This window comes from Antennarius striatus, chromosome 12, assembly GCF_040054535.1.
Source record: "Antennarius striatus isolate MH-2024 chromosome 12, ASM4005453v1, whole genome shotgun sequence".
Taxonomy (NCBI): domain Eukaryota; kingdom Metazoa; phylum Chordata; class Actinopteri; order Lophiiformes; family Antennariidae; genus Antennarius; species Antennarius striatus.
Window position 1 is genome coordinate 2,154,210 of NC_090787.1, and position 12,657 is coordinate 2,166,866.

General features: G+C 43.3%; 1 protein-coding gene and 1 long non-coding RNA gene across 2 annotated transcripts; one reads left to right on the top strand and one right to left on the bottom strand.

The window, feature by feature from the left end:
- Nucleotides 1-1,007: 1,007 nt before the first annotated feature.
- Nucleotides 1,008-1,951, bottom strand: LOC137604695 (gamma-crystallin M3-like). Its single transcript, XM_068328662.1, has 3 exons — nucleotides 1,799-1,951; nucleotides 1,433-1,672; nucleotides 1,008-1,327 (listed from the first exon to the last, which is right to left on the bottom strand). Exons 1-3 carry the CDS (start codon nucleotides 1,805-1,807, stop codon nucleotides 1,052-1,054), a joined length of 525 nt encoding a protein of 174 aa, XP_068184763.1. The 5' UTR covers nucleotides 1,808-1,951; the 3' UTR covers nucleotides 1,008-1,051.
- Nucleotides 1,952-8,968: 7,017 nt separating this feature from the next.
- Nucleotides 8,969-11,884, top strand: LOC137604696 (uncharacterized). The gene is made up of 3 exons (XR_011037662.1): nucleotides 8,969-9,106; nucleotides 11,058-11,144; nucleotides 11,368-11,884. It is a non-coding gene; the product is annotated as an uncharacterized lncRNA (long non-coding RNA).
- The last annotated feature ends 773 nt before the right edge of the window (nucleotides 11,885-12,657 follow it).

Genomic DNA, 12,657 nt, shown 5'->3' on the forward strand with positions numbered 1-12,657 from the left:
TGTCTGCAGAACAGCTGCTTTAGCAAACGTAGCTGAAACATGACCAGAGGTTGGTACGCTCCTGAAAGGGGTCTGAACTGGACCAAGGAGCAACGGAAGAAGGTGGCCTGGTCTGATGGATCATGTTTATTTTAATTTAATTTAATTTAACTTTTAACGTGCACTTTTTAATTTTTATTTATGTTATTTTATTTTATTTTATACTGTTTATATTTTAGTTATAATTTAGTATATGTCCTGTTAGTGCTACATGTGTCTGTTAGTGTAGTGTATGTCTTGTGGTGTGTCCTGTGATGTCAGTTTCTTTTTCTCCTGGTGTTTATCCAGTATTTATTCATTATGTACTGCCTGAGCAGTGGATTAATAAAGTATATATCTCTCTGTCTATCTCTCTGTCTATATCTAATGACCGGGTGAGTCTGTGTCATAAGGTAATGAGGGAGGTGAGATGTTTTGGGTAAAGGTCTGAAACAACTGGATCTCTGCTGAAGGGTTTGAGGGCATCAAGAGGCTTCTTCAGTTGTGATTGGCTGATGGATGAGTACAGATATTTATACTCTTTGCCAACACAATGCCAGTTGTTAACAATGGACTATGGGTAGTCACAGCTGATGAAGACATGTCAGCCATGTCATCACGTGAGACATTAGCATTACCAGAACTTAAGTGCATAGAAGAAACTGAACTCTGGTCTCCCATTTCATCATCATCTGATTCCATAAATTTATTATCATAAATAATGAAGAAAAAAGAGACCCCAGGTCCTCTGAGAACTATTTAATCTTTATTTTACTGTAACATTTTCATTTTATTTTTGTCTCTATATTCTAAATATTTTAATGTCTTTACGTTTATTAAAGCTCTCTGATTGAGGAGGACCTTCATATTCATCGTACTAAGAGTGACTGAATGTGACCACAGAATCATGCTCAGGTTATTCATATTGATACCTCATTGACAACAAGTCTTTCTCCTTTCAGGTAGAAGATAACACAATGACAAGTTGATGACCATTTTCTCATTTATTTTATTGGATATCTTGCACAGTGCTTCAACAGGACTCTGCGATGCGCCTGATGGAGCTGAACCTCACGCCGCTGTAGCCCATGTCCCTGAAGCTCCTGTACTCCCCAGGCCTCATGTACATCATCCTGCCTCTGTAGTTGGGCTGCTCGTACATCAGCCAGTGGCCGTCCATCACGTTGCAGGACTGGCAGTCGGACATACGGTAGCGGTCCTGGATGTTGTTGCAGTCCTCCATCACTTCATGACTCTGGCCCTGGAAGTTCTCCCTCTCGTAGATCCTCATCCTGTAGGAGCCTCTGTGCTGTTAGGAAAAGGAGAGGAAGAGATTTGACTGGATTGCATGGTAGCTGTGGGAATTCAATCCCTCCGGATTACGTCTCGCTCTCATTTTAAAATCTGTGCACACCTGCGGGATCAAACGGCAAGATCGGATGGAGTCACTCATGCCAAATGATGTGTAATCAGAGTAATCCCCTCTCCTCAGGAAATACTGGTTTCCCATGTAGTTGGTGCGGTCGTAGACCATGAAGCAGCCATTCTCCACCCTGCAGGAAGCACACCTGCTCAGGTAGGAGGTCATGTCAGAGCAGTCGCTCATGCACTCATAGGAGCGACCCTGGAAGTTCCTGTCCTCGTAAAAGACGACCTGCAGGGGAAACGGATCGGGCATTAGTTTGTCTCTTTACCTCTGCTGTAGCTCTTTAGTTTTACATGTTATGTATTTTATCCCTGCTATGCTAAATGTGTGATGCCTGGTCCTCTCTCCACATACCTTGCCCATGTTTGATGATCAGTGTTCGTGGGAATCTGTCCAACAACCATGCAGCTGCCAGGCGCCTTTTATACGATACGCCGCGTGACGGTTTTTGTTATTCAAATCGTTTGGAAGCTGATGAACAAGCAGCTCTGTGATCACTGTTAATATCATTTGTGCCATCGTGATCCGGGACAAAGGGGAAGTGTGAGCGACGCAAGGCATGAGGGGAGGGAGAAGAACACGGCTTTTCATTTCTCAGGATGAGGGAGATTAGGGTCAAGGGGAGACTTTTGTCATGATTTGTCTGAGTGTGTCTTTGTTATGACAAGTCCTAAGAACACGGATGGGGTTGTTTAAGTGCATCACGGGTTTATTTTATTGCAGTTATTCCACTTTTATTGTTTGAACACCTTAACCTAAATAGAAATAGTCAGACTAAAGAGTTTTGTGCTCTAGCTTGAACATCCCAAAGCATCAGAATGCACTGCACCACTGGTCAGTCAATACTTTCTTATTTAAACATCAGTAAGACATGACAACTAGTGAGTAGATGCATCTGACACATAACTCATAGCTCACAACCTCCTCCTCCTTCTCACCATCACTCTACTTGTCTTTTATTCTTCTCCATCTTCCTCATCTTTTGGCTTTAATGGAGGTAGCCCTATTAACCCTGGGGTGGAATTGACCCCAGAAGGGCAGTTGCGGTAGCATGAAAAGTCCCAGAACTCTCAAACTGAGGATCACCTACACTTCTCATGAATGTCAGTCCTTAAGTATAATCATTGGTGCTGACAGGTTATATACACGATTGTCTTTAATTTGATCCCATCAGAATAATGGGACTTCCTGTTTAACATCCTTGTGACTTCCTCTACAGTGAGCATGTGACTCTTTAAAAGCCACCACGTGACTTTTATTTCTCTATGGAGGCAAAGGAGGTTCAGGAGTGAAGGGCTTCACAACTTAACACCTCTGTCGTGTCAATCCAATCAGAATCAGCGTGGGGGAAGGTTCCATTGTAGGTATTTTTTATACTGAAAAGTTCTTGCAAGTATAATTCATTAATAATAGTAATGATAATAATACATCATGCAAATGTAAGTCTGCTTAATGACGGTGCTTGACTGGCTAGAGGAGCTTCATGCCCTGACAGAGGTCTTCATCACATTCTGGTCCTTCATTGACCTGAACATCTATGAAGGTGGTCCACAGCGAACGGCGGTGCTGGATGGGGGTCACACAGCTCAGCTAAACCTGTGGACAAAGAGGTGCGGCTTGCTGATGACTCAGTGGGATTTGGCGGTAACAGCGTGGAGCGTGCCAGCGCCTGTTAGTGCTGACCATCAGCTAACATAAACAACGCCGTGACCCCAACAACACAAAGGGAGCCCAGCCAGCGCGTTCTTGCGGCTGCAGCTATTCACTGCTAAAGCCTCTTTGTTTCAGTGGCTAACAGTGGAGGGAAAGTTTCACGAGAGTTTCACAAGCCAGTGTGCGCCCTCTTGTGGTGATGTTTGGCCATTTCTATGTACAGTTTTACCAGGGAACAGTCCCTCTGATGTCTCCCCCAGGATATCTCCCCCTCAGAGTCTCAGTTTTCCTTATGAGCCAATGGTGGACATGAGGCCAAAATCACCTCAACCTGCTGTCAAACATTAAACGACTAAATACCAACAGATTTATTGTTTAGTCCACTGATTCTTTATTTGTCAGAACTAAACAGCCTTAAATGTCTCACAGGCTTGAGACTGAGAATATTTCTGCTGCGGGACGTCTTCCCCTGAGCCCCGCGTTTCCTCCAGCCCCGTTTATTTATAACTTGTGTTGATATGATTGGTCTGAGCGGCTGAGGGGGAACCAAGTTAATCCCAGGAATGTCATTTTCTTGCTGCAAGACTTACCTTGTATGGCAACAATGGATGGATGGGAGAAGAGAGACTGCTTTCATGTAATTGTAGAGAGGGTGAGGGAGGAGAGACAAGTCAGAAAGTCAAATCCACAACAAAATCCACTGTGGGTTTATAATACAGCAGGAAGAGCTAAAGCTAAGGACCCTATATGTACAAAAAGCAGATGGTTCATGCAAATAACAGCAGAACTTATTCCGTTTATCCATCCATCAGCATCTCTAATAATACATGAGTAGACTTTATTAATCACTTACTTGAACCCATAGAATGTTTCTGGGTCAATATTCAAGTGTCTCATCCAGCGTGACGGCAGGACAAGATAAATTTGCTTTCGCTCTCTTGACACCCTCTCGTCTTCTGAAGGACATCCTGCAGAGAGGTCGTGTCTCTGTGATGCGCCTCCCTGCTCAGTATTTTCACAGCCTCCTTCACACACACACACACACACACACACACACACACACACACACACACACACACACACACACACACACACACACACACACACACACACACACACACACATATATACTAACCTGGTGGGATCTTAATTTAGGCCTCCGGTAGATGCAGGGAAAACGCATTTTAGATTTTAATAGTATCCTATAATTTAAAAACCAAACAAACATTCAAATCTATAGAGAGTATTATGTAAACACTCATAATTTAAATGCATTCAATGATTTCTTTTTAAAAATTGGCTTGAGTACGCCTGAGTACCACTAGATGGCAGACGAGCACACCAAGTCCAATCCAGGGCAGGCCTTGGTCTATCCAGGACAAATAACCTCTACGGGCAGGTTGACGTGTGCATCACTAAAGGCATCACGTCTGGTTTAAGCAGCTGCCTGGCTGGAATACATGAGAATGAATAAAAAATGTGGCTTCATGTTTATTTTGGGTGATTTCTGTTGTGAATGAGAGACTGAGATGTCCTGAATTTGTTGCAGCAGCTGTACAAAAAAAACACAAGACGTGTGAGGAGGATGCACACCGATTCGACTCCGTCTGGAGGAGAGGGACTGTCGATAAGTGATTCATGCCACTCTCGCCTCATTCATAGTGATTATGGATCTGTGAGGTCTCATTGTCACCTACTTTCCTATTCATCCCATATTTTGCTCCCATCTGCACAAGCACACGCATGCACACGCACAGGCACACACACACACACACACACACACACACACACACACACACACACACACACACACACACACCTTTGTGCTAAAGGTTTACTGGGGAGCCTGATGTGACGTCAAGCTGAGCTGAAGGAAAAAGAAACAGTATTGCCATGGAAACTCATCTCCCTCAGTTTCTCTATGATCTCTGATCCATCCTGGATGTGAGAACATGAAGGCTGTATTATCGCACAGACATGCAACCCTGCAGAAGAAAAGGAACACACCATCAGTGTGGAAAAGGACTACTGCCTGGGAGTGACATTCAGATGTTTTTGGACTGCAGTTCTGTTGCTGATTCCATGTTTATCTCTGCTGCTGCATAAATAGCTTTTATTACACATTTAAAGCATAACAGTGGATTAGACCCATTTATAGACACACGTGCTTAAGATACACCAAACACTGAGGAGATTTTAGGAGGTCTTTTGTGTTGTGATGGGTGATTGGATCGGGTGATTAACTGTCTTGTTTGGTTCGGCTTTCCTTCTCTTTTGCTTCTTTTTACTGGACTCTGTCGTTTCAGGCTCATCTGGCCCAAACATTTAGTTTACATCTCCAGGGACTCCTCCGTCATCTCAACATGCTGTCCTTTCTGCTCACGTGGATTCGCTGTCATGTGGGGATTTGAAATTGTTTGCATTTGTCATTTTTTTCCCCCTGATTTAATTTGGATCATAACACAAACATCCCGACAATCCCAGCATCCGATGAGAACAACCAGCATGACCGAAGGCGATGCTTATTGTTTGTTTTAATGTTAGAGGCGAAACACAGTAGATCAATATGATTTGTCCAACTGTATCTGTGTTCTCTCTGGAGGAACAAAAATATGATTTCAATCACAAAAGTAAATCACCAAATGTGTCGCAGCAGCATTTCCTCAAAGGAGGATGACCAGCTTTAACCTTTGCAGATTCAACCTGGAATAATGGACCTGAAACTGATGAAGTTTGATCTCAGTCAGAAATAAAAAAAAATAGAAACAACTAAGGAGAAACAGAGGAATGGAAACACACCAACGACATCTTGTAAGACGGTTTCACACTGCTGTTTGCATGTTAAGCTAATGTCATACAAGACATTCAGCCAGTTCTTCTCCTGTACGACGATGATGATGATGATGATGATGGTGATGATGATGATGATGATGATGATGATGATCTTCGGCTGTTATATACCTGATTATCTCAAAGGTAATCAGGAAGATAGCCGTTCAGCACATGTGGACACCAGTCAATGTCACGTAGCTCAGGTTTCTACCTCATAATACTGAATGTGACTGAATGCGACAGCTCTGTTTGAACAAAGGGCCGTGAGGCGGCATCGTTCCCCAGAACCTGCTGAAATAAAAACCCCCACAGATGGCTTTAATTGTTCTGCAGCTTCACGATACACGCCAAACCAAACACCGCTTTATGACTGAGGAGAAGACGATGGGGACTGCAGTGTGTCCAACACACACCAGGCTGGCGATGCGTCGCTTGCTTTCTGAGTGTTTACAATGCCGTTTGAGGGGGGATCCTGGGAGGCAGCTATTTTTAGCTCTGGTTTCATCATTCCTCTCTCTCTGCTGTGCGTGCAGCTGCAGCCTGGTGCTGCATTCTAATGAAGAGACGAGTGGAGGACACTGAAACATCTTCTGTTTGCCTCAAAGAGGAGAAACCAACGGGAGCTTCAACACCGATGCTTTCATCCCTCTTTTATTTCATGTAACCAGATGTTTGCAGGATGCTTTGCAGGATCTCCAGCAATCACAAGCAGACACGGTGTTAAATTGAGGGAGAACTGCTCTGCTGCGTGGAGCAAATTTTAAATTTGTATGAGATGCGTGAACACTATTTACCCTGACCAGGCAGTGAACCCGGGCCTCAGCCTGCAGAGGAGTAATGGTGAAGGACAGTGTTAGCAGTCGACCGCTGCAGAGCCGCCACTGTTTCCTCCTTTGGGTTGCCACAACATAAGCAGCATTTCACCCTGTCGTACATCACTGAACACCCCCTCCCTGACCCCCGCCTACAGCCATGCCCTCAACACTCCGTTCAAATGGCACAAAGAAAAGAATGTTATCATCGCTCCACTAAAACCGGGTTCTGCTCTTCTCCTTATTATCATTCATACCTGTTAGTTAAAAAACAACAACAAGTGTATGATCTTCAATATGTTTTTGTCATGACCTTGTTGTGGCATTTAAATCCAACTTAGACCAATTTTTAAAAAAACGCTTTCAAACCGCTTTAGTTAGAAAAGACATTCACCCACGTTGTCAGTTGTCACTAAGAGCTGACACTTTGGTATCTTTCAGCTGATTGTTTTGGTACTAGCTGGTAAAGAAACATAGTTTAAGCTTGTTAGTGAGGATCAAAACAGGGTTTTAAAAATATATACAATATTGGATTATATTCCTTTGACAGTCAGCAACATTAAATTCAGGATAACGAAGCCTTGTGTCTGCTGGATTTGTAAATGAGCGGGCTAATGCTAGAAAATGGCGAAGACTTGCATTGCACATAGTTGATCTTTTTACATTTAGCAGCATAACATTTTTAACTGTCTCAAAAACCAGTTAAGTCTTAAAAATGACACCTTCATTTAATCACCTGTTAGTTATCTAACTAGAGTAGCAGCATCGCAAACGGTGGCACAGGTGTGTGTGTAGACTCTTCAGCATTTCTGTCCAAAGTCTGAACCAAAGCAACGAGGAACGACCCTCAGGAAATGAGTTAAGAAGACCGCCTCTGCCCCGTCATTGGTGTGTATATTTTTGGTTGGCTTGCTGTATTCTGCGTTCTCTTTGAAGGGGAAATTGTCATGGAGACAACGGCAAAACAAGTTTACTGTGGAATTAGAGGTTCCCAAAGCGCGTTCTATTGATAGCCCTTGCGGAATGGAAAAACGGACATATCTGGGATGAACTGGTGTTTTTTCCTTTCTTCAAACATCCATCTCAGCGCCCCCCCCCCCTCGTTCCCTCGTGTTTTTACGTAACTGCAGGCATCTGCCCCTCTCTCCTACGTCACCACATTTGTATTAGCTGGTAGTTACTGCATCTATTTTTGGAAACATAAACTGATTTTTGCTCCAAAGCAGTACAGAGTGGTTTGTTTAGAGAGCTCATTGCATCACATGGACTGAGATCCCAGAGAGAGCTCTGGAGGCACGAGAGCAGGCAGATATACGGCCGACCCCGGTCCTGCTGTCAGCCTTGAGAAGAAGCAGTATGTCCTTGGTACATGACAGAGATTTTCCAAAGTTTTTTTTAAGATCTCTGTTGTCAAAAGCCTGTTTGGCTCATGTGATACACAGTACCTCCAATAGTACAGGGGCATATCAGCTGGTTCCAGCCAGTCATCCAGCTTTAAAATTACAAGGAACCTTGGGAGAAAAAACCTGATCTTTATAAACATGAACATACGCTCAGTGCAGATCTCAGGAACATGTACCCACCAATGAAGACTACATTTATTCTTTAAATATATGAAGCAAACAGGAAATCAGTTTCATGTACAGTGTCATTGGTGATGTATTTATTTGTTTAATATTTCACCGGGGCTTTGATAACATCCAGCTCGTCTCCATATCCTCTACATCGCCTCTAATGATTACATCCATTTCAATCGGAAACTCTTGTACACCAGGTAAGCTCTGCAGCATCAGTTACCATGGTGATGTATCCAGGTAGGGAAAAAAAAGAAACATCCTATTAAGCCCATCAGCTCTGTCTTCAGTGATGCTTGATTTCATGTTTGTTGAAGTCAGTCCCACATAGACGTTTATAATGATTCAATTTTGGTGTGAGCTGTCCAAACCAATCTGAATGCCCTGAGACTGGATCTCTGCATGATATATACGTTTACCTTTATAGACATATACATTACACGTATATGTGTTTACCTTTATATACGTTACATGTGATTCCTGCTGATCTGCAGCCATCCTCTGGTTTCATTGAGGTTCAGACCAACTCCTGCCTCATTGCTCAGTCTCCTACCAGGCTTATTGTTCCCGCGTCTGACTTGTGCAGAAAGCTTTAGCGCTGCCTGCTCAGCACTAATCTAGACTAGCCACAGCTTTACGGGCGGAAACACGGCTTCAAATAACTGATGGTGCTTCCGGACACTCAAGTCCATGGGGAATTTCGGGTGTTGTGGGTTAAACACAAGGGTTTCTAAATCCACCCGTAGAGAACAAACCAGTGCATAAAATGAGGTTACAGCTTCTCCGTGAAGGTGAGTCTGTCTTTTTTCTTTCTTGTCCATTTTATGAACATCAATATTTCAATTTGAGTGCTCCCAAGGATGTCCCACGTCAACAGAGCTGAAAGGTCGGAGCAGACGGGGTGTGCTTCGTGTCGCCGTGTCTCCAAGATACATCTGGTGTGCTCTTCACCTCTGAACGTATATGAAATTGATTTACTGGCCGCGGTGGTGCACTCAGTCTGAGAAAATGAGTCGGACAAACCCAAGAGGAGCCCAGAGTGTTTATGTAACATCCAACAGGAGGATTCATGAGGGGAGTGTCAGCATTCAGCTCCTCAGACGGGTTCATTCTCGCTGGATTCAGTAAAGACAAAGTGTGAATGAAGCCCTGATAGAGATGCTCAGCGCTTCAGAGACGGTCTCATTCCGACACCCGACCAGGAGCTACTAGTTTTACATAAAGACCAGATCCCTCCCCCCGGAGGTCTTTGGAGTCTTGATACAAAAACATGTATCTCAATCTCAAATCGTCAATGTGCAACTGAATTGCACATTTCTCTATTTACACATCGTGCAAATCATAAGGTCTACTTCTGACTGAGGTAGCAGTCCATAAAGCAAGGGTCACCAATTAGAGACCCCGATCTGGACCACAAAGGTTTTCGACGTAACACAACACAGCCAGTGGGTCTTAATGGATGCTACGGATCCTACATACTTCAGTATCATTCATATCTCTTAATGTACATTATGGACACCAGTAAATAATCCCACTTCCTGTCTGAAGACGTTGCATGCCACATCATAATTTAATATGACAACGGACACTGTTGAAATATCAACTTTCAGTCAGGCTGGAATGATCCATCAGTTTTCAGTTCATTTAAATCCCTCCTAACATTCAAAAAATTCCTCAGCTAGGTTTAGAACTTTTCATCTTTTAAATTAGCTTGCCTCCGACAGTAAACAAGCCTCCATATGTTTTATCAGCCCTAATGAAATCCTGTGAAATGGGAGAGTTTAGCCAGCGGGGATGATACAGTAATTTATCCTCTTTTCTCTCCTCGGCAGCAGGGATAGGTGCCACAAATGCATCATTTTAATTAAAAACTGCTGAGACACAGCAACCCCGGAAGAAGATTTGGCAGCCGCCGACAAGTCTTCCCATTCCTACGGTGTGTAGGCAGCAGCGACGGCACGTCTAATTCAGTTAAGGAAGCCGATGACAGGAACCAAATTTTTTTGTTCATAATGGCTCCGAATTCTCTCCCAGCTTTATTGGCTGTTCATGTGAGATTATTTTAGTTTTAAGATTGATGACAAATGAAACAGTAGTAGATAATTAAAAACGGGATACCCTACCAATTGTGTTCCTTTATTTATTCCCATGGCAACTTTCAGTTGCAGTCTCAAAATCCTCAAAAGTGCCCAGGAACATTAACACAAAGGAGCAGCGCCTCTACTTCAAGGTCCCTCTTGATGGGCAATCTCTAAGACTGACCAAAACAACTCCAAGAAGGACATTCCTTTGTATTTTTCCTTGAACTTGAGTGAAACTCTTTATACAAAGAGTAAAGACCCGTTTTGATTGTGATTGGCCTTCCAAGTTTATTGCTACCAAAAGGCTTACCGAGACAGACTTTTGCTGTGTTCAGTCTGTGGACGATACATCTGTAGTCCTCAGCTTCAGACAGGCATCCAATAGGTTGTAATGGTAGAGCCAGATGGCTGCAACATATATTTCATCATCAGTTATGATTAAATATAGCCAAACAACACATCATATGGTAGACACAAATGTGTTTTGCCACTGTTGGCTGGTTGGTGTTTCCTTAGATGCATCAATAGATGATGGATTGTTTTTTAGATTGAAATTGGACACCAGCAAATCCTCCCAGACGAGATGTGAGGAGACTCTTCACGAATCAAATCTGAAATAATGGCAGGCAGTAACGCCTCCTCTCCGCTCTCTCTCCAGCAGGACAGAACTTGGGGATGACGATCCATGTTGAATCACAAACAGTCAACAATTGAGTGTCAGCGATGGCTGATAAGACTGTGGTTGCATGTGAGTAACCAACCAGCACTCAAGAAACACACGCTTGAATTTCAGCAGCCAAAGGCGTTGGTCACGGTAACACAATTGCTGCATGATTAATCGAACGGCATGAACAAGCTCCTCTACTGAAGCACTTACAACACATTATGCTTCAGACCAGAAAGTATTCACTTACCCTTCACTTCAGCTGACAGACCGAAGCAAACATTTCCTGTTTTTATCCTTCCTCCAGACAGAGATTCACGGCTGGGATCCAGAAACAACCACACTGGCTGATCTAACCTGCCCACAGGTGTTCATGTGAGGTTGGATGTTGGATGTCTCCAATGAACACTTTGCATGTCACAAAGTGTTCATTGGGATCTGTTCTAGCCCCAAACCTGAAAAGGAAAGCTGATCATAGAACATCAATGGAGGGTCATTTATGCCCCTACAGATGCACCTGTTACCTCATCCCTGTGGTTGCATGTCCATCCATCCTTCCTGTCCCAGCCCATCGCAACCATTCAAACCAAATATGTTCAATTTCAATCTGTGCTGCAACTAAGAGTCGGCGAACCAAAGAATCGATTAATACACGCCTCCTGTTCCCCGTTAATCTGGGCCAAAAGTCGATACAGCCCAGATTTATCTCCCCATTGTCAGGAGGACATACCAAAAAAGAGTGAATCAGCCCAAAACTCTTATAGTGTGAACTCAGCATTATTTGAATTACTTTGGATCCTCTGGGAAACACTTTCAGCCCTACTGAAGCCCCTTCAAGGTTTACTGTTGTCTGTCTCCACCAAATAAAAACTACTGTAAATAATAAAAAGGCCCAAGTTAATTTCTTTTCCAGTGCCCGTGTAAGGGTTGCATTCCTTTCTGTAGTTGGTCGACTTCCACAGTGACACTAAAGCATGCTAATCCCACTAGAAGAGCAGCCTTTGGTGGATGGACAGCAGTGCATGAGTGCGTTTTAATTCCCAGCAGCTGGAATAAATCTATGACCAGCAGCGGAAACCAAAGAAAATTATCCATGATGTTCACAGAAGGCTTATGGTTCAAACTAATTGGATGACCTTTCTGTTGGGATTCACTAATTCACTAATTGCCAATTCGTCCTTCTGCTTTTCCACTCACTGCTCTGCTTGTGCACTTCACGAGGAACTCTCACTAACATCTGAGCAGACATCGGTCTCATTGTAATCATTACAAGATGATGTATGGCGCCTCACGAACCACATTAATGGTTGCGATGGCAGCTGGGAACACTGGGAGAAAATACATGAATGGATGACTTGTAGAACATTTGAGTAAATTCTTAAAATTGATGTAAATTTAGATTTGTTATGGAGCACTCAGAATTGATTTTGTACCTCTGTCTCTGAAGAGGCAGTCTCGAAAATATTTCTCTGGCTGTACTCCAGTGAATTCAGCTCTTAACTCAGAAGCTGATGTCTGTACTACATTTATAATTGATCATTTATTTCCAATACACCCACGTAAATCATCTCCTGCTGATGTTACTCAGAAAAATGAC

Excerpts from the sequence above, each read along its gene's own strand:
- LOC137604695 (XM_068328662.1), bottom strand. Across the intron at positions 1,328-1,432 it reads CTTGCCGTTTGATCCCGCAG|CACAGAGGCTCCTACAGGAT; the intron begins GTGTGCACAGAT and ends TTTTCCTAACAG.